Genomic DNA, 25,518 nt, shown 5'->3' on the forward strand with positions numbered 1-25,518 from the left:
TGGTCAAGGTAACGCGACGTCCCGCAGTCTATTACTTTCCTCTTCGTTACGTCTCTTTCGGTGATAATATCGTTTGCGTTATTACAAGCCAGCAGCTATTATAGTCGATGGGATTGGACGCAATTCAGGCGTGAGAGAAACTTGCACGCGTGCGTAGACTCGTGCGCTCTTCGTCGTCGTCGATGAGTCCGTGTGTATACAATTGATTAAGCGATAAATGACGTTAAACGTCAGAGTGGGTTGTCAAGACGTATCCGAAAACTTTACGCCTGATGGATATTATAACTGCAAGGGTGTTTATCATGCGATGAAATGTCCTTTTTTTTTTTTTCTTTTCGTTTTTCTCTATTATCCTTGATAACTTAATAATAGTAATAAAAAAAAAAAAAAAAAAAAAAAAAAAAAAAAAAAAAAAAAAAAATAAAATAAATAAAAGACAAAAAAAGCATCAATCAATATTTAACAAAATATTTGCTAAAAAGAAAATGACTACAATGATCCTACGCGATCGTATCATATTTTTTCTTAATTGTCTCGTCAAATTGCCTTGATATTTCGTATATACGTTAAGCAAAAAAAAAAAAAAAAAAAAGAAAAAAAAACATCTTGGCGCTTGCTAAAATAATTTGTATCCTACATTTTCGATAATTGAATTTGACGTAAATTTATGTATTATATTTTTTTTTCATATCCACTATACAAATTATTTAAATGGTAATTTTTAATTAATATTTATTATTATTAATGAATCGTTCGGAAGCCAAAGCGTTTAATAAAATCCTTTTTTATTTCTTAGTAATTATATCTTAAAATCATTAAATGAGAAAAACTTTTATGATCGTTGAATCATAAATAATGTATAATATATATTGCACATTTATTACGTATTATTTTATTATCAACCGAGATAACCGATTTTTATTAAGTGATAAAAGTCGTATCTATCTATCGTCGATAATATATCAACGATGATACGTCGATAATTTAGTTCGTTACTTTCTTCATTATCGATTACATGGAACTATTGTGAAAAGATTTATGATATCGATAATTAATTAGAGAAAAATTAATTTATAGTTAAATGTGATAGTAATATATGAAAAGTATCATGAAAAAAGATTAATAATATTAATTTCAAGCTTTTCAGTGCATTTCTCTAAAAGAAATCATTTCTTAATATTATCTAATCTATGAATTTGTTTAAATATAATTAGCAAAATTTAAATAACATAATGTTTAAGTATAATTCAAAAAGGAAAAGATTTGGAAATCGCACTGATCATATCCAGCCATTCGCCCGGTAGTACTTGCGTTACAATATTTACAATTAGATTTCGCTAGATCGCAAGTAATACCGACCCAGATCTCACCACGTGGAGGTTGCTGCAACTGGAGATCCACGGGCTAAAATAACATACTAATTAGTCACGTTTAATGAACCTCCTCTCGACCCGATCGTAGTCGATCGAGGGTTCATCAACCATGACTTTGCCCTAACCTACCCGAGAGAAAAAGCGTGGGTTATTTATTGATTATCTTAAAAATATATTTAAAAAGTTCTACACATCTATCTTGCAATAATTAATCAACATCATTTGAACATATAATTTGTATATCCCGGGAATATACAAAGTACATGTATTTTTATAATTACTATAATGCTACATTTATTATTAATAAATACTACATCATTGATAAATCTAACATTTTCATGAATTAAAAATTAAATAAGGTAATTGGGGAAATTATAAAAAATATATTGTGTTAATTCATAGATAAATGTCGTTTTACTAACGGCATTTATTCATGCATCAACTCAATATACCCACGTTTTTTAAACTATCTTAAAAATTAGGTACCTTAGAAGCCATATGCAACCCAAACGCAAGCCTTAATAGTACTATTAAAATAAGCATTTTAAAGCATAAAAAATAAAGCATATGAATCCCAACATACATCATACATCACATTCATACTTATAAATTATTATACAAAAGAATTTTAATGACATAAACTTAAACAATTTGTAAGATAATGTATGAAATTGTTCTGAATTAGTAACATATAATTTTGTCAGTACACCTAAGTTTAAACTTTATCAAACTCTTTCAATGCCAATTTATTCATCATCAATTACCTGAAAAATTAAAAATAGTATGTACACAAAACAAATCTTTGAAACAAACAGAATAAAAATACAAACGTATGTAATTTTATTCTGTGCCTATAAATATTATTAATAAAAAAGCAAACCATACAAAGATCCATGGAACAATTGAAGTTGCAGACCTAAAACAAAAATTTTTTTTAATTAAACATTTTACTGATAAACATCTTTAAAATCTTTGGTACATCCCATAAATACTTGAAAATACACATGTTACAGTTAATATTGAAATTATATATATATATTTATTTATTACAGAACTGTAAATGATTATATTTAATTCTTTGTTTGCCTTCAGAAATGCATATATATATTTAACAGAAGCCATTTTAGAGGCTCTAATACGCGAAAATCGATAAAAACTGGTGCTAATAAATCCAACGATGGTCACCTGTAACAAAAAGAAAATATATTAGTTATAGAGTCAATGTATAAAAGCATGAAATATAGCACGTCCACTTGACGTACCAATACGTAGATGCATTTTTCAATTTAATTCCCTATATATCTTGTACAAATCCCTATTTCATATTACAATAACACCAAATTTAAACGCGAGTTATCAATCAAATTTAATCTAATAATACGTGAATCTAAATATTCTTGACTCTAACTAAATAAGAACTTGTGCATCTTTTGGATAATTCGGGCACGAACTTTACGTGCCAAAGAGATGAAATGATCCATCATCTCCAATTATAAAAAAAAATTAATGACGAGCAAAATGACAACGTGGTAAAAAAAGAAAAATAGAAAGATAAGACTACGAGCTATTATTTCAGAGAAACATATTACGTTCCTCTAAAAAAATGACTCGTCGTCGATAGTTGCCCTCTTGAGCCACATATTGTGGGGGCCTCTTCGGCATATAGCCTCTTCTTTGCTTCGTGCCCTAACCACTGCTTTATGGCATTCCCTAAATGCAACGCATAAAAAAAAATTAAAAATAAAAACTTATTATAAATTTGACGAACTATCCTAGTCTGTGGACGATCAATGGATCGAAAAAATCCAACAATCGTACGCATTTACACAGACACATTTACTCGAATGCCCAAGCAGATATTTATTCTAATCGACGAACCTATTATTAACACTTCACCTTGAAACAATTAAAAAGTATCGAACAAAACTAGAAAATCTATGATACGTCATATGGTCTTTTATCTGACCACTCTTACTTCGTATCTTTACTACTTTTATTTTACTATATATGTATAACAAAATTGTTAAAACTACGAAAGAGATTGCGAAGTGTTAATATACTTAAGACTAAGTACCCAACGCGTTAAAAAATCTTTGCTATTTCAAAAGAAATGGAAAGACTTTTAAACTGTTTGATACTGATATATCTCGCAATACAGAGCATCAGCAAAATACGAAGAAAAAAGAAAACAAATATGCTGAATAATTTTTAAATTTGCTGAAACTTTGCATAATACCCGGAGACGAAACTTTCAACTCCGAAGTTGAAATTGCAACTTGTGTCTTATCCGGTCCTACCTACTTAAAATTAAATACACAATCACACAAAAAAGGTATGCTACCTGCCTGCCTATAACCTATATTTAAAAAATAGCAAAACATTCATTCCAAATACACACACTCCACGATTCTCTCACATACCGCCAGGGTGCAAAAGCCTACACTAGAGAGTATGCCCCGGGGCACCTCCGACACCCTAGCTCAACCACGTTTTTCTAGTTTACATACTAAGGTGGGTACGTACCAATTGCTGTAATCGACAGTCAAGGCTAATGATTATTGCGTAAATGTCTAAAGCAAATAATACTAGTACATACTAGTATATACGCATACTAGTAATATACGAGTATTTCCACACATAATATGTGATTACTCTACTATGCAAAACGATATAAATGATAATATATATTATTATATTAATGTTTGTATTTATTTAGAAGTTATCGCGAAACGATGTACAATGCATCACCTAACACGCACATACAGATGCAAGATACATCGTGCGCAATCACTAACTCAATGACTGTCGCCAATAAGGGAGAACTTAAAACTAAACCCATACGAACTGTTTCTCACCCATGCGAGTAACACCTGGGTTCACGCATAAATGAGAACGCAGAAAGCACAGGGGGAGAAACGGGAATTAGTTTATTAGAAGCTGAAAATCCTGATCTAAACATTAGATTAACTTAAATAATATTTTTGAGCTTACGAACTATGACTCTACAAGTCTCTTTGTTTTTTAAGCAATGACTCTACTCGAATTTTCACTTTTAAAAGCAATGACTCTACTCGACTTTTCTCTTTCAAAATCAATGACTCTATTGAGACTTTTTTTTATCAATAAAATTGACTGACTATTTAATAATATTTCATGCAACAATAATGAAAAAACCTCGGACGACTCCTTTTAACAAGTAGTCATTCTAATCAAAGAACAATATAATGATCCACCACTTGTTTTCCAGAATCTATCCGTCGCGTTTGTCTTCTTGCACATTTTTTTGTACATCGATATCGATGTATCCAAATAAACCGTGATTGAATAGACTATGTACGAAACAATGCATGTAATATAAAACCGTATCACATGCTTTTTTCGACGAAATCGGGTAAATGAATGCCCGATTTCACCACTAATATCACGAGCAAATACGAACAAAAAAGTGCTTATTAATAGCACTGTTAATTAAACGACTAGAACCGATGATACAAGAAGACCCTATCCTGAGCTAATATAAAAATAGGCATGCACAATAAATGGACAATGGAAAAATATACCACTCATGAATAAATCCAAAGGAGGAATTACTCATGGTCATGCTCGTCAATAATTTATTAACAAAAATACAACCAGTAACTCGTACCGATTCGGACCTTTCGTCCTCGGTATGATTGAGTACCGGAGGGACTTTAAATTTTTTCACTCACTACTTAAGAAGTTCTCTGATGGCTCCAAAACACTCGTTCGCATTGGTCCGATCGAGATTGAAGAAAGCTGATCCGTAAGAAGTTAAAGATAAGGTAGATCGACATTAAAGAAGGTTGACATCGAAGTTTGAAAATGAAGTACCTCCACGTCTTTGTAGAATGATAAGGTATGATCACAACGATGATCTGTAAAAAAACAATAAACAAATTTTTATTAAATTTATTGTAATAAAAAAGTTGTGAAATTATTAACTATGAAATCTAAAAATTTACTTACCAATATTATTCTATGAAAGAAAAGTATTAATTTCTCGATAATCTTCAATGATGCACTGATTCTAATACGCGAACAGTCTGTGTGACTGTTTAAAAAGAAAAATACTTTATACGAACAAACCCTAAATTTATGACTGACTGCTTTGCTCGCAGTCAATTTAAGTACATATATTTCTAAAATTGTAGTCGCGAAACGCGGGTGTATTCAAATTAACGAACGAACGATGATTCTAATTCGCGATTTTGATCTTATTTAAACGATACAACACTCCAACAATTGCCACGCGCACGATTGCAATGATGATCTGAAAAAGTAAGAAAACCAAAGTTATTAGTATCATTTTTATAATGAAAAAAATGTTTTAATTATTAAGAAAATGTTTAAGTAAGGAATTTACTTACTGGAGTCTTTGTTGATCCTTTGCACGATGAGCATCCTGCCCCAGGAAGATGATGAATGATTCCTCTTTGGTTTGAGCTAGAAAAAAAGAAAAGTAAAATTATTAGTATCATTGATATAAAAAAATCATTAAAATTATTGAGGAAACATTTAAAAAAGAAATTTACTTACCCAGAGCCGTTGTTGGTCCTTGCACGATGAGCGTCCTGCCCTAGGGTGATGAACATGCACTAACACTGATTCTAATTCGCGGTTTTATATATTGAATTTAATTTTATTTAATATTAGATATAAATTTAAATCAAAAATATTACGAACAAACACTGACTCTACATCGCGAATTTATACCGAATCTACAAATTTTATTTAATTACTTTATTTAATTATAAATCAAAATATTGCCAATAAACACTTCTTCTTTTCAATAAACACTGATTTTTCTTTTATTTAAGAAACACAACACTTGATTTATTCACTATTTTTCACACAAGAACAATGGTAATCTGAAACAAAAAATAATAACAATATTATTAGTATTTATTATTATTATAATAAAATGTTATTAAAATTATTGAGAAAATGTTTAAAAAAAAAGTTTGCTTACCCACAGAGATTGTTGGTCCTTGCACGATGAGCATCCTGCCCCAGGATCATGAAGAACATGCACTAACACTGACACTAATATACAAATTTATATTAAATATAATTATTTCTAATCTGCTTATTTGAATGTAAAAAAATAAATAGCAACGATACGAGCAAACACTGACTCTAATAATTTATAAAAATAAAAAACCTGAAACATACAAGAGGTTAAAATATTTCCTGTAAATCATTTCTGAAGGCAAAATATTAGAGAATATATTATCTAAAAATATCAATCATAATCAATATCTTATGTATTTAATTTTTGATTTAATTATGAAAATTCGAACGATTGAAAGCTAAATATTTTTGAAATGTACCAAAGTATGCAGCCATTTGCTCGATAATGTTTGCTTTGTATCCGAAGATACAAACTCAAGCAATATCAATTGCCCAGGTCTCACCACACGGAGGTAGCTGCATATGGAGACCCAACTGTTAATAAAAATCTAATGAATTTTCTACAATAAAACAATAATTGGAGCAGTAAATACAATTTCCTACAATATTAAATTAATCATGATGAAATTAAAATAAAAATGTTCCTTAATAAAATACGTAATTAAAACGAAATCAATCGATGCTTTTCGTAGGTCTTTACACGTCGAAATACTGTATAGGAATGAAGATCTCTTTCGTATCCTTGAGAGAGTCGAACGACCGAATGTTTTTGTTTTACTCTCGGCCGGAAAATTTCCTGGAAATATACAAGCTAATGCCTATGCCGAATATTACCCATTTCTCTTTATTAGGTCTCGCGCAATGTCATTACAAGGAGACAAGCTTACTTGTACTTATACGAGGTGAGGATCGTATGTAAATTCGGCGTATTTGATGACGTATTATTCTCGCTAGTTGAATTCTTGGAATTGTGAAAAATATACCATCATGTTGAACAGGATCATATTAAAAGTGTGTGTGTGTCCCTATATATATATATGTACGGAATACCTATCGATGGTATACTTCCGTGCGTGTGCATATATATATATATATATATGGATGATATGTGTATATATATACTATGTATAATATGTATATATATAATATGTATATATGTATATATGTATGTACGTATGTATGTATATACTCATATACGTATGAAAATTGAATATAATACAAGATATCGATCGATTACAATTATAAATACAAAATTATTGTACACGATATTGTTTAAAAACGACAAATATATCGATATTATTAAAATAAAGCTAGATAAAATATAAGAAAATGTATAACGCGATAGTTCCCTTGGGTGATCTACGAGATCGATTTTATTTTCGCGAATATCTTTCGAACGAGACGACGTATCGACTTGTTAACGCGGCCTCATAAAAATCGCTTTTACGGCTATCGATTGATATATTGGAAAAGGGTGTACGTTAGAATAAAATATGCTAATTACCTGTAATTATGCGGAGTGACGAAACACCGTGGGCACTTGTAACCGTTTCCAAGATGGAGAGGAGACCACCAGCAAGGAAGACAATTGGACCCCGTATCATCAAGTACCTCGCTAGTCAAATCAAATATTAATTATCTCAATTAAAGATAATAAATAATATAATGAAAGTACGTTGATAATATCATATAAATGACAAATGTAATTAATTCGAATTTCACACATAGACAATAATTATCTAATGAAATAATTATATTTTTTAAATAAATAGAAACGTCAAATAGATACACACTTGAATCACGTATACGTAAATGATCCCTATATTTTATACATTACGTGCGAAATAATGAGCTATTGTTAAATTGAAATAATTCGATGGATTTATATATTTACATCTCTACTTATATACATATATGTATATATATATATACGAGTATATTTATAAATATATTGTAAGTATTTGGAAGAAAAATAATATTTCGTTGAATTTTTATTTATACATATCGAATAATTACAATAATTATTATCGAAATGATGTATCATGAGACGTTAATAATTGTATAGAATCGAAAATATGCTCGAGAGTATCGAAAAGGAAGGAACGAAGAAGAAACGATACATATCTAAGTAAGTATATTAAGGAGAACTAATTATATCGAAATGTATATAGGCGACGGATGTTAAACAGGGAGCACGTAAACTATGACATATATTTTCGGTAAGTATTAACCTATACATATCCCAAGTAATCGACTGGCATACTAATTAATATTATTTCGTAGAAAATATCTATAGTCTATGCGAAATCAGACGATGAAAAAAGAAAGAAAAAAAAACTCTCTCGGACATTTTTACACAGATATACAGGCAATGCGTACACATGCAAATAAATATGTAAGCTCGATGCAACGCACCAATACATTCGTAATAATTCCCTCTCTATATATGCACATACATATATATATATATATTCGTATATTATAAATTCTTCGAAAAGTTCGCAGCTTCCGATCGCATTATATAGATTCTTAGGTTATGTTTTCTCATCTTTCACAATTATTTAGGAAATATGTAAGAAATGAAATTTAACGATAGTAATCGTTGATCCTTCGTACGACAAACATATTCTTATCTTAGTATAAGAAAAAAAACGACGTACTAATCACAATGATTCTAATTCGATGCACTACTGTTCTATGTCGTAAAATTCTTGAAAATCTCTGAAAAATGCGATTTCATATTGATAAAGGATACGATAAAAAGTGTATTTATTTGTTTGTTTGTTTGTTTGTTTGTTTGTTTGTGTATGTATGTGTGTGTGTGTGTGTGTACAGTATACTCCTAGTGTATACCATTAGGTATATTTGAAAATCAACATATCAATTGATCGCAACTATAAAAGCAAAATTATTGATCGGTGCGTCGTTAATAATAAGAGATAATTATTGATATCGTGAAAATAATGTGAAATAATTAAAGAAAAAAAAAATAATGAAGAAAAAAAAAACTTTAATCGTCTGCAAGGATTAATGATTTATTGCATTATATGATTAAAGCAAATGATATTAAATTTAGACATATTAAATGTTCAATGATCAACATATACAAAATCTTTCAATCGTTTCATGCTCTTTTTGTTACGATTTTTGATAATAGCCTGCTATATCTCGAGGAACATCAGTTTTACGTGAAAACTTTAATTTTCGTAGATCTAAATCATTTTAAGGTTATGTTATAGTACATACATGTACGAATATATTTTTTATAAAATTAATATATTAAATATGAATATTGACTTTTGATTGTTTTTTGTTTAATTATAAAAATATTTTTGTATGTTCACAGATGATTGTTAACAATCAAATGACAATATATTATATGAAATACGTAAATTATTTCGATTTATTCTTGCTTAATTATAAAATGTTTTTGATTTTATATATTCACAGATGATTATTGATTTATTATAATGAAATTCGTATGTTATTTCGATTGCTTCTTGTTTAATTATAAAATCGTTTAAATGTTTTATATTCGTAGAGACATTGTATATCATACAAAGAAATAATTTGTTTTATAAAAAATAAAATTATTTCTATTTCGTTATAGACGATATTTTTAATGATATTATATATTATTTCTTTCGAAATAATATTGAGTATAATGGATAATTTTTTTTTTTTTTATATAAGATATGTATATGAATTATGCCAATGATTAAGGTTTCCTTTTAATTTTGATTTCAGGATAATTTACAACAAAGGACGTGCTAATGTATCAATGTTGATTTAATGATAATAAAATATCATATGAAGGGATCTACTATTTATCAGGTATGTACGTAAGATCGATATAAAATGGATTTATAAATTTTTCTTTTAATTAAGATCGATTAGAAGAAATATTTTTGCGATTGCAAATTCTCATCGATATTTTATATTAGAGAAAAATTATCCCAATTATTTTCATACATTACCCATTCATACGTCACGTTATCTACATAGTTTTTTTTACATGTTTATCGACATTCGTCTACTATGCAATTGTATTAGTCGATAAAGTAGTATTATTCGCTGACGTTATAGTTTCGTGTTTACCATTCGAGGGATAATATATTACATGCTATGATAAAAGATAGAATTTGTAAAAATCTTGTGGATAAAGCAAGGTCGATAAAACAGTTAAAACTCGAAGTAATTCATAAAGTGCACAGAATGTATGTACATACACACACACACATATATATATATATTTCTTTTTTTCTCATTGATAATCAGCACTTTTTATTTCCTCTTACTTTTTCCTTAGCTTTCGTCATTTTTCCAATTTTTCTTTGTAATAAAAATAATAATGAAAGCCGCAGAAGAGAAGCAATATAAAAAGAAAATTTATCTTTTAATTAATATAATGATTATACGAATATTTTTATTTCATTAGAAAAGAAAAAAGAAAGAAAAAAAAGAGGGGTGAGAGAACAACAGACGCCATATGAATTTACCAGAGAATTTTATTTATTTTATTTCTTTTTCTTTTTGTTTTCTTCTTCTTCTTCTTCTTCTTCTTCTTCTTTTCTTCTTTTCATCGTTATTTTCTCATAAACATTTTCTCATATTACGTTAACTCTTTCGCAGACGCATTTCACGTTCTTAGATCATTTTAACCCCGTCGAGGTCGTTGTACTCGAGCATGGAAAAATCCACGACACGACGCTTATTAATTTTCACGCGCATACTCTTAACGTTTACACGCTGGCGAACACACGTACTTCGAAAGCGTATTCCGTCGTACAAGTCCTTGTTGCTCGGTCGCATAACTTTGCATAGCAATCGAGCTGTGTGGAACTCTCGCTCTATTTGCCACGATCCGGGACTTTATAACACGGACCAGAGATTAAACTGAAGGAAATAGAGTTAAAGAAAAAGAGAGATATATATATATATATAATAAAAATATCGATTATATGGTAAAGATATTATATTTGTTATATAGTAAAATGTATCGTATATTTTATTTTGATCGACAGTTTCGTTATTTGTTTTGGGAGAAGTAAAAAAAAAAAAATATTCATATATATAAGTATGAAATTATTTTGTAAGATATAACATAAATAAAAATGTTCAATCAATATCCTTAAAATTTACTAATCTACTTAATGCTACATGTATTATACGTTGTAACGGATGGCCCTATAATCTGGAACGGAACAAAGTTGCGTTCTAAGTTCATGGAGGAAGTTAATCTAATGCCTAAACATCACGTAAGTTTGGATGTTTATCTTTCTGACAATATTAGTTAGTTCTTCCGCAATAAGGATGCACTTCATATATATATATATATATATATAAATATATATGTGTGTATATACATATACGTATATATAAATATATTTCAGATAAGTTGAGCTATGAAACGTATATATTTATAACAGTAATGAGAAAATTGACAATCAATTAAAATGATCGTCAGAGACTTTTATCAAAAAAAAAAAAAAAAAAAAAAAACAAAAAAAACAAAAAAAAAATTTTATTACAATTAATCAGGACAAATTTCTGATGAAGAGAGATTACGATCATACTAATTAACCAGGACTGTAGACAACCTGTAATAACTCTCTTATCTTAATGTACACGAGCTTGCATTAGATCGTCCAACGGGATAAGTATTGCCACAACATTAAGCTGTTATCGCTTAATTTACCATGAAATCCCATTAACGAAGAAGCAACCTTTCCATTTTAATGTATTTTCTAACAAACAAATATCCAAAAATTGTTTCTTTCGAACGATTAAACAAATATTATTATTATCAAAAGTATATATAAATTTTAACATATACGTATATATATATATATATATATATATATATATATATATATATCTATCTATATATATATATATAAATAAAATACTTGATGATATAATTGCATTGAATTTTTCTAATATCGTTAACAAAAAAAAAAAAAAAGAGAAGAAGAAGAAAAAAAATAAAAAAGAAAGAAAGAAACAAATTAAACAAACTGATGATACGCAACAATGAAACATTAAAATATATGATAATAAATTTTAACTATGAAATAAAAATTAATAATAAGAAATTAATTATTACACTTTTTTTTTTCTTCTTTCATTTTTAAAGAGACTTAATATTTATTTAGACGGATTTTGATTTAGAAAGAAAATCTTTTCTCTTTTTCATCTTATAATTTTACTTTTTCGTTTCTCTCGAAACGATAACAATTAATCGATGATATTAAACATAATGATATATATATATATATATATACACACACACACACACACACACATACACACACACAGACACGCATACACGCGCGCGCACGCCCTCGCACATAAATTATATATGTACATGATTTAAGTCAACCTTGATTTTCTCCGTCAATATTATAAAAAAAAAAAAAGGAAAAAAAAATTCACGAAACGGAAAAGGTTACGAAAGCAAATGTTATCTATTATTCTAATAGCGAACTATTTAGAAACAAAAAAAAAATATTATATCGTACGTTTACAACGTCCAATTGTAGAATTCGAGTAGAATGAATCGCGCTCAAGTGCATCGTTTGTGAACGGCTAAACTGGAAGGGGAGGGGGAGGGGATAGGAGGGAGGGTGGCGGGAAGAATTGCAATGGAGAAACTGCATTCCGTAGAGATAACATACAACAACGAGGAGGGGCCCATCGGTGTTATCCGGTATAATGATTTGCTTGGTGGAACTTCGCCAAGTGGGTCATCCTTGTAATTGTTGTCGCTTTGCTTGTCTTTCGAGAGTCGCGTTTCCAAACGAAATGCAATTATCATGGACCAAAGAGAATCGACAAAGTGCTAAATCTATCCAATTCGATCAATTTAAATCTTTCTCTTTCATTTCCTTTTTTATATTTTTGTTTCTTATTGTGTCTTTTTTTTTTTTTTCTTTCTTTCTTTCTTTCTTTTTCTTCTTTTTATTATTATTACTATTATTTCGTTTTTTTACGTGTCTCTCTCTCTCTCTCTCTCTCTCTCTCTCTCTCTCTCTTTCTCTCTCTCTCTTTTTATTTCTCTTCAATCGTTTGCTTTGATTCTGCATTTCTTTCTCTCTCGTTTCTTCTCGTATTTACCTTTTTTTTTTCTTTTTTTTTTTTTTTTTTTTTTTTTACACTGTCGTAATAAAGTTATCGAAGTGTTTTATATGACTCGGGATAAAAGTGCAATTCTTTTGTTAGATTTTTATTAGGAAATCGACAAAAGCGTAACGTTTGTCAGGTACATCCGACGAAAAATATTTCACAGCCGAATACACGTTCACTCATTCTATCGTTCTCTCTTTTTCTTTTTCTCTTTCTTTCTCTCTCTCTCTCTCTCTCTCTCTCTCCTTCTTTCATACTGTTCGTGTATCAAAACGTAATAAAAAAGTATGTGTATATTTATGTATATATATATATATGTGTGCATGTATGTGTGTCTGTATGTGTATATATACATATATATAATATATATGTGGATATGTGTATGTATCTCATTTTTTTTTTTTCTTTCAAAAATATATCATAGATATAAATCTTTTTCGTCTAATCTCTCGTGCGATCATCTCGTGCTACGCTAAACTCTGCGGCGATGCCCTTACCGGTTTTGGATATAGGAACGTTATGATGATACAAACTGAAAAAAAGAATGATCGTTAAAGTGTTTAATGAAATTCAATATTTTTTAATTCTAAATTATTAATTGATCGTTTATATTTCATCATAAATATATATATATATATATCTGCTTCGTAAGATCTAAGATATTAATTGTATTATTTATTATCAATGATCGAGCTTTATCATTAAAAATAAATAACTTTCGTGATACTTATCTTATCTAAAAATAGATTTATTTTTATTAAGGAATATGTATCTGGTAATCAGTAAAGATATATCAAAGATATTACCTCGTTAATATATATATATATATATATATTTATAGGTATTACACGTGTATCGATAAAAAAAAAAAAAAAAAAAAAAAAAAAAAGAAGAAAAAAAAAAGAAGAGAAGAAAAAAAATTTAAGAAAATTCGAATGATTCTCAATCGTTATTAATTTATCATCATATGTATTATGTATCGTAAACGTTAAATATATTAGAATATATTTTATTAATATTATTTATTATAATTGAATTGTTATTATCGATCGAGGAAGGATCGTAATAAAGCAAGGTCCTAATAATAATAATAATTAATGTGAATCGAAAAATGTGTTAATCGATATAAAGGCAGGGAGAGAAAGCGGGGACGGCGGCGGGGGGGGGTTTAAAAACAAGGAGAGAAATATTTTAAATGAATAGATATATTTAACTTACTTATGAAAAAACAGCCAAGACCGAGGAAACCTGCGAGACACTCGAAATCAAGAAGTGCCGAGAAAATAACATTCCCCAATGCGACTCCTAAGTTTCCGGAGGACGTGATGATACTCATACTTGTGGCCCTTAAATTAATGCAACCATTCGGTTAACGGAGCACGTCGCGAATCTCTTGCATTTATAATAGCTTTTTATCTATCGTTATTCCAGTGGAATGTTGCCCCCATGATAGTGAAAAGCGAAAGAATGAAGGAAAGAGCAAAAAAAAAAAAAGACAAAAAAAAGAAAAAAAAAAGAGATTAAAAGAAATGAAATCTTTCTCACCCCCATCTCCTCCCTCTCTCTCTCTCTCTCTCGAGAGAGAGAGAGAGAGAGAGAGATATCCTTATACTAAGGCGGGGCGAGGGGGAGGGGGGGGGGAAGGGAGATCAAGAGAAAGATATGTAAAAACGATTAGACTTATTTTATACTCTTAGGTATAATTATTATTTTTATCAAGAAATTTCTGTCTCCGTAGAGTTCGTTTAAAATTTTGAAAAGAAAAAAGAAAAAAAGAAAGAAAAGAGAAAAAAAAGAAAAAAAAAACGTTCCAATCTGATATGAAAGTTTAAACGAATAATTAAATGAACAAATTGCTGCACATTGTGTTTATAGAAATTGATATATGTTTATAGAAATTGATATATGTTTATAAAAATTGATATATGTTTATAGAAATTGATATATGAAAAGATTTTGTTCGTTCATTTATTTGTTCATTTATTTGTATCTTTCTTTTGTTTTGTTTTGTTTTGTTTGTTTTTTCTTTCTTTCTTTCTTTCTTTTTTTTTTTTTTTTTTTGGAAATCTCAGATTACTCGAAATATCGAAGGACAATTAATTTCTCTCGTAAGAATGACGAAGATTGGGATTTGAGATGAAGATGAGGGATGATGATCTTGATCGAATCGTTTGAGACATTGTTAATGATTTTATAATAAACGTTTATAGTTTTATTTACGAGGTATTACCTTAATGGTATAGGAATAACGTCGGCATTCACCGCGTTAACGACATTACTCGCTATTCTTGATGTCACGATAACGGCGGCTGCTAACGTCAGCATATAGGGAGGTGCCTGTGCCCAATTTATTCCAAAACTGCTTGCCAGCGATATCAGGAAGGCCGCAACTGCAACAGTAGTATCTGTTAATCTACGAATTAAATTCAAGACGTTATTCGATTCGTCATTGTCCTTCATAATGAAACCATTAATTATATTTATATATATATATATATATATATATATATTACTTATATATTTTGTCATAACGTTAGACAGGCGTTCTAATTAATATGAATTATAACAAATGTGATCGTTCGTTTATCGATATATTTAATTTAATTAAATGAAATTTTAATAGACCTTTTTAAACGGATGATCAATATAACGATATATTATTTTTATCGAACGTAAAAATAATTATTAAATAAATTAATAAATAATATTATTATATAGATACATGAGAAAGTGTATCAAGTCAAAATTATTATAGTAAAAGTAAAATAAATGAAACGTCGTAATGTATTAGGCATATTATCCTTCCTTTTTTCTCTTCTTTTTCTTTCTTTTTTTTTTTTTTTTATTTCTTCTTTTTTTCTTTTTTTTTTTTTAATCCCTTTAATAATACAAGTCAATTTCTTTCCCTGATAGATGATACTTTTCTAATGGAATTCAATAAAATTGAAAAGTTTTCTGTCGAGATAATATGTTATTATTTACAAAAAACAAAAAAAAAAAAAAAAAGAAAAAAAAAAGAAAAAAGAAAGAAAGAAAGAGAAAGAAAATTCAAGAGATCAATTTTTACGTTCAAAATTTAACACTTACATTATACTTTAAATAATATAAATGTTTTCCCGTTTTATCAATAATTCCGTGACTGGGGATATACTCTTTCGTTCATCTATCAAAGAGATACAAAATAGTTTCTAATTATAGTAAATATGAAAAAAGTACTTACATAATATCATTTGCTTTCGTAATCTCGTCGTCATTAGAAATCCCATAAGGAAACCGAAGAGAACGGCGGAGGATGCAATTATCGTTGAATTTTGATAAACGACAGGATTGATTTTCCACTATGAATAGAAGAAGAAGAAGAAGAAGAAGAAGAGAAGAGAATAAAGAAGAAAATCAGAGAAGAAAAAAATATTATATAATAAATATATATATATATATATATATATATATATATATATATATATATGTCAATCAATAACAAAACATAAAAGATAATGATACAAAAACAATTATATTATTTTATTAATGAAGCATTTTTAATTACGAATATGAGTCATTTAACGAAGAATACATAATAAGCCTATTATCAGTTGATCAGTGATATCTTTGTGTAAAATAAAAAGTGTGTATACATGTATATATGTATATATGTATATATCTTCGTAATTATCATGCATTTCTAGATCAAGAGGAAAAATAAAGAACCTACCTCGAAGCATGCATCGTCAAAGTTTGTATTGTTTAAATATAATCTGCCTGGCTTAGCGGCATGACGATCCAACATTTCACATATCGTTGGAGCTCTTCCGACAGGTTTCCAATGTTCATAATCGTAGTTACTTAAAATCATGAACATATGTGGGACCCACAATCTCATAGTATTAAAACTGAAAGAATATATCAAAACACGTTGATCTTTGTAACATTAACAAAGCATTTTATTTGTACTCTTTTTTTTAGGAATTAAACGTTTTATAATATCAAAAAAGTATTCACGATTAAAATTAATTTTCTTTTTCTTTACGTTTATATCATACATTATTAATTGATAATGTTGTATATTGTCGCTGTTATTATTAACGAATAGATATGATTATTATTATCATTATTATTATTATTATTATTATCATTATTCTTATAATGAAGTAAAGAAAAAAAAAAAAAAAAAAAAAAAAAAAGAAAGAAAGAATGAAAGAAGTAATAACGTGAATGATAGGTCAAAAAAAGGTTTCTCATTGGATTTTACTTACCCGAGCATACTTCCAAATTGTAGGAAAGTTACGTAGGAGAAGGCTGGTAGATAAGGCGCCGAGAACAAGAGTTTAGTGTTGTAAAGGTCGATTCGCATTTTTTCGAGGCTCGCCCTTAACGTCGGCCGTGATAATTGCGTCTTCTGGACGACCAAAGCTTTTATCTGGAAAACGAACGTGCAAGAGGAGAGAACAATGCTAGAGGCCGACGGTCTCTCTAGAATCCTCCCCGTAGGTGAATTATACATCCGACGCTACCAACACGCCGTCCCGGTATCTAAATGTTCTATTCGCTTGGAAAATCCGATTTTGCCGTTTCTCTGTTTTCTCGAGTCAGACGGCAACCTACCATTCCCTCCCCCTCAACCGTTTCTACCCTTTACCGTACCGTACCATACCAACCAACCAACCAACCAACCAACCAACCAACCCGGGCCAAGCATCCCTTTCTCACGTGCTTTTGCTGGACGTATCGTAAATAAAAAGTGTCGTTTGTTTTCTACGTGCAAAGATATCTCTCTCTCTCTCTCTCTCTCTCTCTCTCTCTTTCTCTTTCTCTCTCTTCTTCTGTCATGGCCGTTTGTTAAAAGTATCAGAGGGTGAATTTAGAGAGAAAAAAAATGAGAAAAAAAAAGAAAAAGAAGGAAAAGAGGAACTCCTCGCGTATTTTCGTTCTACAATAGGGGGATTGACCTTGCGGACAAGTTAACGACCGATAAGACTTTGTCACGTAATCAATCTTGATTCCTACATATATATATATATATATATATATATATATATATATATGTATATATATATATATATATACATCGACGATAGAAAATCTCATAAAGTATTGGCTGGGAATTACACGTAAGCTTAGTTGGAATTATTTCGATTTAGCTTTTTTTTTCCTTCTTCTTCTTCTTCTTTTTTTTCTGGTCCTTTCTAAACGAACGATTTGTCATACGTTGATTCATAAATGATAATAAAATAGAAAGAAAAGAAAAATCTTTAACTCGTGGAAATTATTGTTACGTTAGTTATATGAAAAGAAAATTGTTGGTAGTAAGAATTTTTGAACAATAAATTATTAATTTTATTGTCCAAATTTTATTTTATTTATACATTATTCTATTTTTCTTCATCATCTTCTTCTTCTTATTATTATTATTATCGTCATTTTTGAGTTACAGAACATTGATGAACAACATCGTATATTTAGAAGTAATAAATTAATTATTATTATAAATTAATTATTAATCATCAATCTTTAAATATGAATGATATCATTGGAATACGGTATGATAGGAGTATCATGTTAGACGTGGTATTTTAATTCGATGTATTGTTGTTTACGAATTGAGTTTAGTATAAAAAATTTGATAGAGCGAGAAAGAGAGAGAGAGAGAGAGAGAGAGAGAGAGAGAGAGAGAAAAGAGAATGTTCTGAAAATTCAGACGATAGCTAAAATATTCGTATAGGTTTCGTCAGTAGGAATGTCAGAAATTTTGATTATTAACGCGATCGTTTGGCCGTAAACGAGTCCCACGAGATATGAGAGCGTAATATTCAGCAATTTACGAGCATTGATTAAACCACGTCGTTAAAATAGTCTCTATTATCATGGTTCTTCATTACGATGTACGTTGAATGATGAGTTAACGTTGAAGCTATCTATCCATCCATCCATCCATCCATCCATCCATCCATCCATACCAAGCCATTTTCAAAACGATTTATAGTGTAAATTGACGAAAGGGAAAATGATTAAATTCTCATTGATTGGTTTGGAATAGTGAAGAAGGAAGGAAGGAAGGAATAAAGGAAAGAATGAGAGAAAGAAAGAAAGAAAGAAAAAGAATTTCTAGGATAAGGATAGAAAAGAAAGTTATTTCCTTACTATAACGCGAGAGAAGAGTTAGAGCGTTACCCGTTATAATTACTTTTACGATCCTCAATCTAAGAAAACTTTTCTACCTATCCTTTTTGCTATGTTTCCAACGTTAACAGTTCGCGTAAATTCGATCTTAGCGAAGGTTCAGAAAAGTTACGTGCGTTAGATGAAACTTTCGCGTTAAAACTTGTCTTTAATTAACCGATCGACATGATAGGAGAATGATATACAGGGTGAGTCGATAACAATTTGTTGGATAGTAAGAATTCATGAAATAATGATTGAGAAAATAAAAAAAAAAAAAGAAAAAAAGGAAAGAATTAATAAGAATAGACCGGTTATTTCTGTTTGATTTTTTTTTTTTTTTTTTTTTTTTTTTTTTTATATACAAAGAGAAACGATTTATATGTAATAACATATTGTTCATTATTTGTTTTTCTTCTTCTTCTTCTTCTTTTTTTTTTTGTCTTTTTTTTCCTCTTTTATCGATCTATATATATATATATATATATATACATAATTATGTGAATAATTATTATGACATGTAATTGTTATTGACTCACGCTATATAACGACTACTACATATCGATTAATTACGAACCTTACCGAGAACGTATTGGCCGGTTTTCTTGTGTTCATGGTGTACATTCTACGAAATAATTTTAATGCCTCATCCTGCCTTCCAATTTCCATGAGATGTTTTGGACTTTCAGGTAACATGCTAGCAGTAACAAGTCCAAGAACAGGTGGTATTGAACAAAGAAGTAAATAAATTCGCCAGCTGTTATAGCTTTTACCAAATACATCGACTACCCATTCTAAGGGTAATATAGTAAAGCCCAAAGCTATAAAGAAAATAAATTATTATTAATAATTATAGAATATAATTTCTCTAGATAGTCTTATTATATCTATACATATATACATATATATATATATATATATATATATATATATATTTTGTGCAAATGAATATTATTACAACGAGTATTCGATTATTTAAGCTTTGATATTTTAATATTTAATTGATTATTAATTAAATGTTATTGAATAAAAGAAACGAAAATATTTTATATTCTCTTGTTATTATGACTTTTCGTTGAATCAAATCTCATCAGTATGATTATATCAACGTATGATTCGTTTCCTACCTGCTGGTACGATAGTTGCCATGGAAAACAGAAAACCAGACCAGGCGGCGAAACGTGGTTTATATGTTGCAGAGTGAAATTCTGTTAAGTATCCCATCACCATAGAGGGTGGACCACCAGCTCTGGAATTTATATGTGTGTCTCTTTGTGTTTGCTTGTTTGTCTCTCTCCCTCTTTCTGTGTATGTGTGCATATATATATATATATATATATATATATATGTCATAAAGAGAAATATAATAGATGCATATAAGTGGACGCGAGCGTGCACAGGCATATGCACGCACATATGTATATACGTGAGTACGGTTATAGGAGTAAAAGTATGGTTACGTCAATTCCAAATTATGATATAGTAACGTCAAATAAGATAAGAAAATTATTCTCTTTAAGCTTTTTAAACGAGGAAATAAAATAGCACACGTAAATCATTTGTGTTGCATGTTAACTATCCTTTTTTTTTTCTTTTTTTCACCACTCTTTTAGTTTTTCTTCTTCCTTTTTTTTACTCTTTTTTTCTTTTTTCTCTTCTTTTTTTTTCCTTTCTATCCTATATCATTCGTTCTTTACTCACATGACACCGCTGATAAATTTGATGAGTAAGAACACGTGATACGAGTCTACAGCAGTGCTTAGTATATTTAGGATGGAATCCGCTAGTAAGCCAAGAACGAACAAGGTCCTTCTGCCTACGTAAATCGTCACGTAATCCCACAACGAAGCAGTGGCCAGCATTGCTATTGATAAGACAAACAAATACATCGTTTTAGTTGTTGTAATTGTTTTATTTTATATGATCAAGAATCAAATTTCGAATCCGTGTTTTTATCATGGAATGAGTTTCATAGTGTGTGCGTGCGCGTGTGTGTGTGTGCGTGTGCGCGTTTCTTTTTCTTTTTTTATTTTGTTTTCCTTGTTTGTTTGTTAGTTTTTCTTTTTTTTTTTTTTTTTTTTTTTTATATAACTGATATAACTTTTGTGTCTTGTTCCTTTTTTCTTTTTTTTTTTCTTCTTTGTTGTCTTTGTTTTTTTAAATCAAACGTTATCATTCAATTTCAATGATTTTATGATAGTGCGACTTTGGTTATCAGTGACAAGCAACGTGTTCTCTGATGGACAAAGTTATTACGATAGATAGACAAATAGTTAGTGCAGTTTGAAAGATCTGTGAATAATTGTCGGAGAAAAGGAAAGAAGATAAAAAAGCGAAAGACAAAAAAAAAACAAAAAAAAAAGAAAAAGTTGAAAAAAAGAAAATAAAGAGAAAATCACTTTTACCTATGAAGGGAAATGCAATGAGTAGTCCTTTTCGAAAAAATGTAAGTTGCAGGTCGCATTCGGCAGATGCTAAAATAAATGCGGGTGATGTTGTATCAAAGGCGCCGGTCCATGCTATCGGCAATGCCGCCATGAAGAGTAATACGTTGAACAGTCCAAAGCCTAAAAATTATGTTTTAATTAAGATTACGCGATTGTATTCGTACGTAAGAATAAGTCGTTGTAAGTTCAGACATATTTTCGATCAATTACTCAAAGTCCATATTTGAATTAGATTATTTATTTGGAAATATACGAAATGTTTATCTGAAATATGATAATGCTGAGTGATGAAATCCAAAAGAAGAAATATCGTATTGATAATTTTTTGATAATCTTTAACGTATATAATATTCGACGCATCTCATTAATTATTTTTCGTATTAATTAAAGTGTAGAGAGAAGAAAAAAGAAGAAAAGAAAAAAAAAAAAGAAATGAAAAATGAAAGACAGAAAAAAAAAGAAAAGAAACGGAGAAGAAGAAGAAGAAGAAGAAGAAGAAGAAGAAGAAGAAGAAGAAGAAGAAGAAGAAGAAATAAAAACGTCTTTCGATAAAAAAGAAACCTACCAGTAACCGAAATAGCTCTTTCATATTCGGCAGGTTCATCGACGTTGACATTACCTATCGAAGTAAACAAAAAATGAAATATCAATTTTTAATTTTTTCCTATCGTATGAAAAAAATTTTCCACGTAATATATAATACATATTAATGTCAATCAAAAATTGTACATATAAATGTACATATACACACACACACACATATATATATATATATATATATATATATATATATATATATATATATTTGTAGAATATTTTATTTCTTTCTCACCGGTTATTGTTGAGATTTTATCCTCCTCTGATGTTTCTTTGACCATATCCAAAGATCAAGGAGACAATAAGATTCACTTGAAGATGACGTTTGCGATGAAGAAGAGGTCGTTCGCTCGTTGTCGAACGCTTCCACGCGTTTAAATCAATATATTTACGTAGATCGAAGTTGAAGAAAAATTTTCAAGCTGAAGAAATTTACACATAAACATATATATTTATTTATTTATATACACATACACATTCGCATACATACATACATATATATATATATATATATATATATATATATATATTATCCGTGATGAGAATTAATAAAAAAAAAAAAGAAGTCACTCTTCGCGAACTATTCGAAGGAAGAAAAGAAAAAACGAGTTCCTCGACGTTAATCGAAGTTCGATATTCTCGATAAAATTTTGAAAACGTCGCACACAAATTTTCGTATTATAATAAGATTGTTTTATTGGAAAGTGCTTTAAACGTGGCTAGCACATTTTTCGAAGATTCGCGCGGCACTCCGACTCGAGAAAAAAAGAAAGAGAGAGAAAGAGAGAGAGAGAGAGAGAGAGAGAGAGAGAGAGAAAGAGAGAGAGAGAGAAAGGGAGATAAATACACACACACTCGATAGCGAACGAATGAGCTTTTACTGGCAACTGTCCCGTCGACGACCGACGCACGTTCCTACGACTTGCCAATAAAAACGGGTCAAACGATTCAATTGATACGCACGCTTCTCAAGCTGCTTCTAATCGTCCGAACGGCCATACGAAAACAGTTGTTAGGGAATCCCTCGCTCTGTTCGATAAGGAATGTCGCGTTTCGTACGTTATCGTGTTAATTTTTATTTTATATATGCACATATCTTTTCTCTTCTTTTTTCTTCTAGGTTTTTCTTTTTCTTTTTAATTCTTTTTTTTCTCTTTTTTCTTTTTTTTCTTCGTCACCTTCTCCCACTCCCTTCGCCGTTTTTATTTCCCCCTTTTTTTTTTTTCTTCTTACACCAGAGTCGATAGTTTCGTTCAAGGTCGTCGAACGCGCACATAGGGGGAGAGGGCTAGGTAGGGAGAGGGGGCCGGAGAAGGGGAGATGGATAGGCTTAATACAATTTCCTTAAGAGATATTTCTCGACGATTATATTACGTTCTTCTTTTGAATTTTTCTGTTGAATTTTTTTCTTTTTTTTTTTTTTTTTTCCTTTTCTTTTTGAATGATCTTAGCCTGGCAAATGTAACGAACACAGATACGCGTAATAAATCTGCACGCATTCAACGTTTATTGATTAAAATATCAACGATCTCGAGGGGGGAGGAGGGGGAAAAAAGACAATGATTTAATTTAAAGAATAGATATCCATGATACAAAACGTGATCGTATTGCAATAAATATGATTTCGACCAATGAAGTAGCGCGATCGCTTCAAGTTCTTTATGATTTCTTCTTTTTCGATTACGTCAAATCAGCTTAGTGAAAGAGGACGGGGATAGGGGGGGCGGGGGTGTGGTGCGTAGTGGTATGGGGTAGGGTGGGGTGGGGTGAGGTAGTCACGTTTTGATTTACACTTTACCCACGTTTCCAGTTTTGTTTAGATATTCATTTTGCACCGTCAAATGTATAAGAAAACTTATCATATTAGATATTCTATCACATTGAATGTTCTAATTAAAGTCTTTTTATTTCCGTAAACAGTGATATATAATGATGCCATTAGTATCGTTATTTATACGGCATTGATTATCTCTGATATGATAATCATAAGGGAATAAATATGAATGATTTGAGATTAATTTGAAATTTTCAAGTGATATTTCTTCCTTGAACGAATTGAACGTTAGACCGTACATAAAACGTACACAACGTATACACATACGTATGACTATCTGAACGTTCCGGAAAGAACTGAAATAGTGATTCGCGCGAAAGATAAGTTTTCTCACGGTGAACGAATAACCAAGGCAGAAAGAGAGAGAGAGAGAGAGAGAGAGAGAGAGAGAGAGAGAGAGAGAGAGAGAGAGAGAGAGAGAAAGAGAGGCTAACGTCGCGTCGAACTTTGAAAAAAGATTAAAAGATTTTTACCGTTTGATGTCTTATCTGTTTATTATCGTTAAACAAATCGATTTAATCCGACGAATTGTGTGTGTCTATCTGTTTATGTATGTATGTGTTTGTATATGTGTGTGTGTGTGTGTTGAATATTAATCTTAATATCCGATAGTTAATAGAACTTAATAGAAAAATATTTTTATAATAGCGTGAATAAAGGAAATTTAAATTTGAATTTTATCATATCAATTCTTTTACTTTTTTTTTTATAGAGAACTAATGAAACGTAATATACGTATTTACTTAGACATATCGATTCGAATATTGCTATCAATCATTATACTTTTCCTATCTATTTATCTTTCATTCTTTCAAGATATGGATAATATTGTCTTTTTCTATCGTTAATTGATAAATATTATTGATATAAATCGATAGATTTATAGAGATTGATAATAAGATTGTATGATACTTCCTATCTCTTTTTTTATTTCTTATATATATATACTTCAACGCGTATAAAAATTTTAATTGAAACAATATCAAATGACAATTCATGTTTAAAATGGAACAAATGATATAATAGAATCAAAATAGGTTGATATCAATCGATCTTA

The 25,518-nt window shown here is 29.6% G+C and overlaps 1 protein-coding gene across 6 annotated transcripts in view; it reads right to left on the reverse strand.

The window, feature by feature from the left end:
• Positions 1-12,428: 12,428 nt before the first annotated feature.
• The window catches only part of LOC118449169 (synaptic vesicle glycoprotein 2C), a 15,247-nt gene continuing 2,157 nt past the window's right edge, over positions 12,429-25,518 (reverse strand). Inside the window, exons 1-13 of one of the 6 annotated variants that reach the window (XM_035883422.2) lie at positions 24,729-24,749; positions 22,863-23,049; positions 22,596-22,649; positions 21,989-22,150; positions 21,285-21,447; positions 20,711-20,832; positions 20,166-20,404; positions 17,681-17,844; positions 17,140-17,317; positions 16,651-16,768; positions 15,661-15,820; positions 14,649-14,776; positions 12,429-13,962 (exon numbers count right to left, since the gene is read on the reverse strand). In XM_035883422.2, the coding sequence (XP_035739315.1) occupies positions 13,898-13,962; positions 14,649-14,776; positions 15,661-15,820; positions 16,651-16,768; positions 17,140-17,317; positions 17,681-17,844; positions 20,166-20,404; positions 20,711-20,832; positions 21,285-21,447; positions 21,989-22,150; positions 22,596-22,649; positions 22,863-22,908 (1,599 nt within the window). In that variant the 5' untranslated portion in view covers positions 22,909-23,049; positions 24,729-24,749 and the 3' untranslated portion in view covers positions 12,429-13,897. Of the gene's footprint in view, positions 13,963-14,648; positions 14,777-15,660; positions 15,821-16,650; positions 16,769-17,139; positions 17,318-17,680; positions 17,845-20,165; positions 20,405-20,710; positions 20,833-21,284; positions 21,448-21,988; positions 22,151-22,595; positions 22,650-22,862; positions 23,050-23,480; positions 23,790-24,425; positions 24,750-25,518 lie in introns of those variants that run through there. The other 5 variants (XM_085660549.1, XM_035883416.2, XM_085660550.1 and 2 more) reach the window with 5 other exon arrangements.

The sequence above is a fragment of the Vespa mandarinia genome, chromosome 12, assembly GCF_050613455.1.
Source record: "Vespa mandarinia isolate Hongniang chromosome 12, ASM5061345v1, whole genome shotgun sequence".
Taxonomy (NCBI): Eukaryota; Metazoa; Arthropoda; class Insecta; order Hymenoptera; family Vespidae; genus Vespa; species Vespa mandarinia.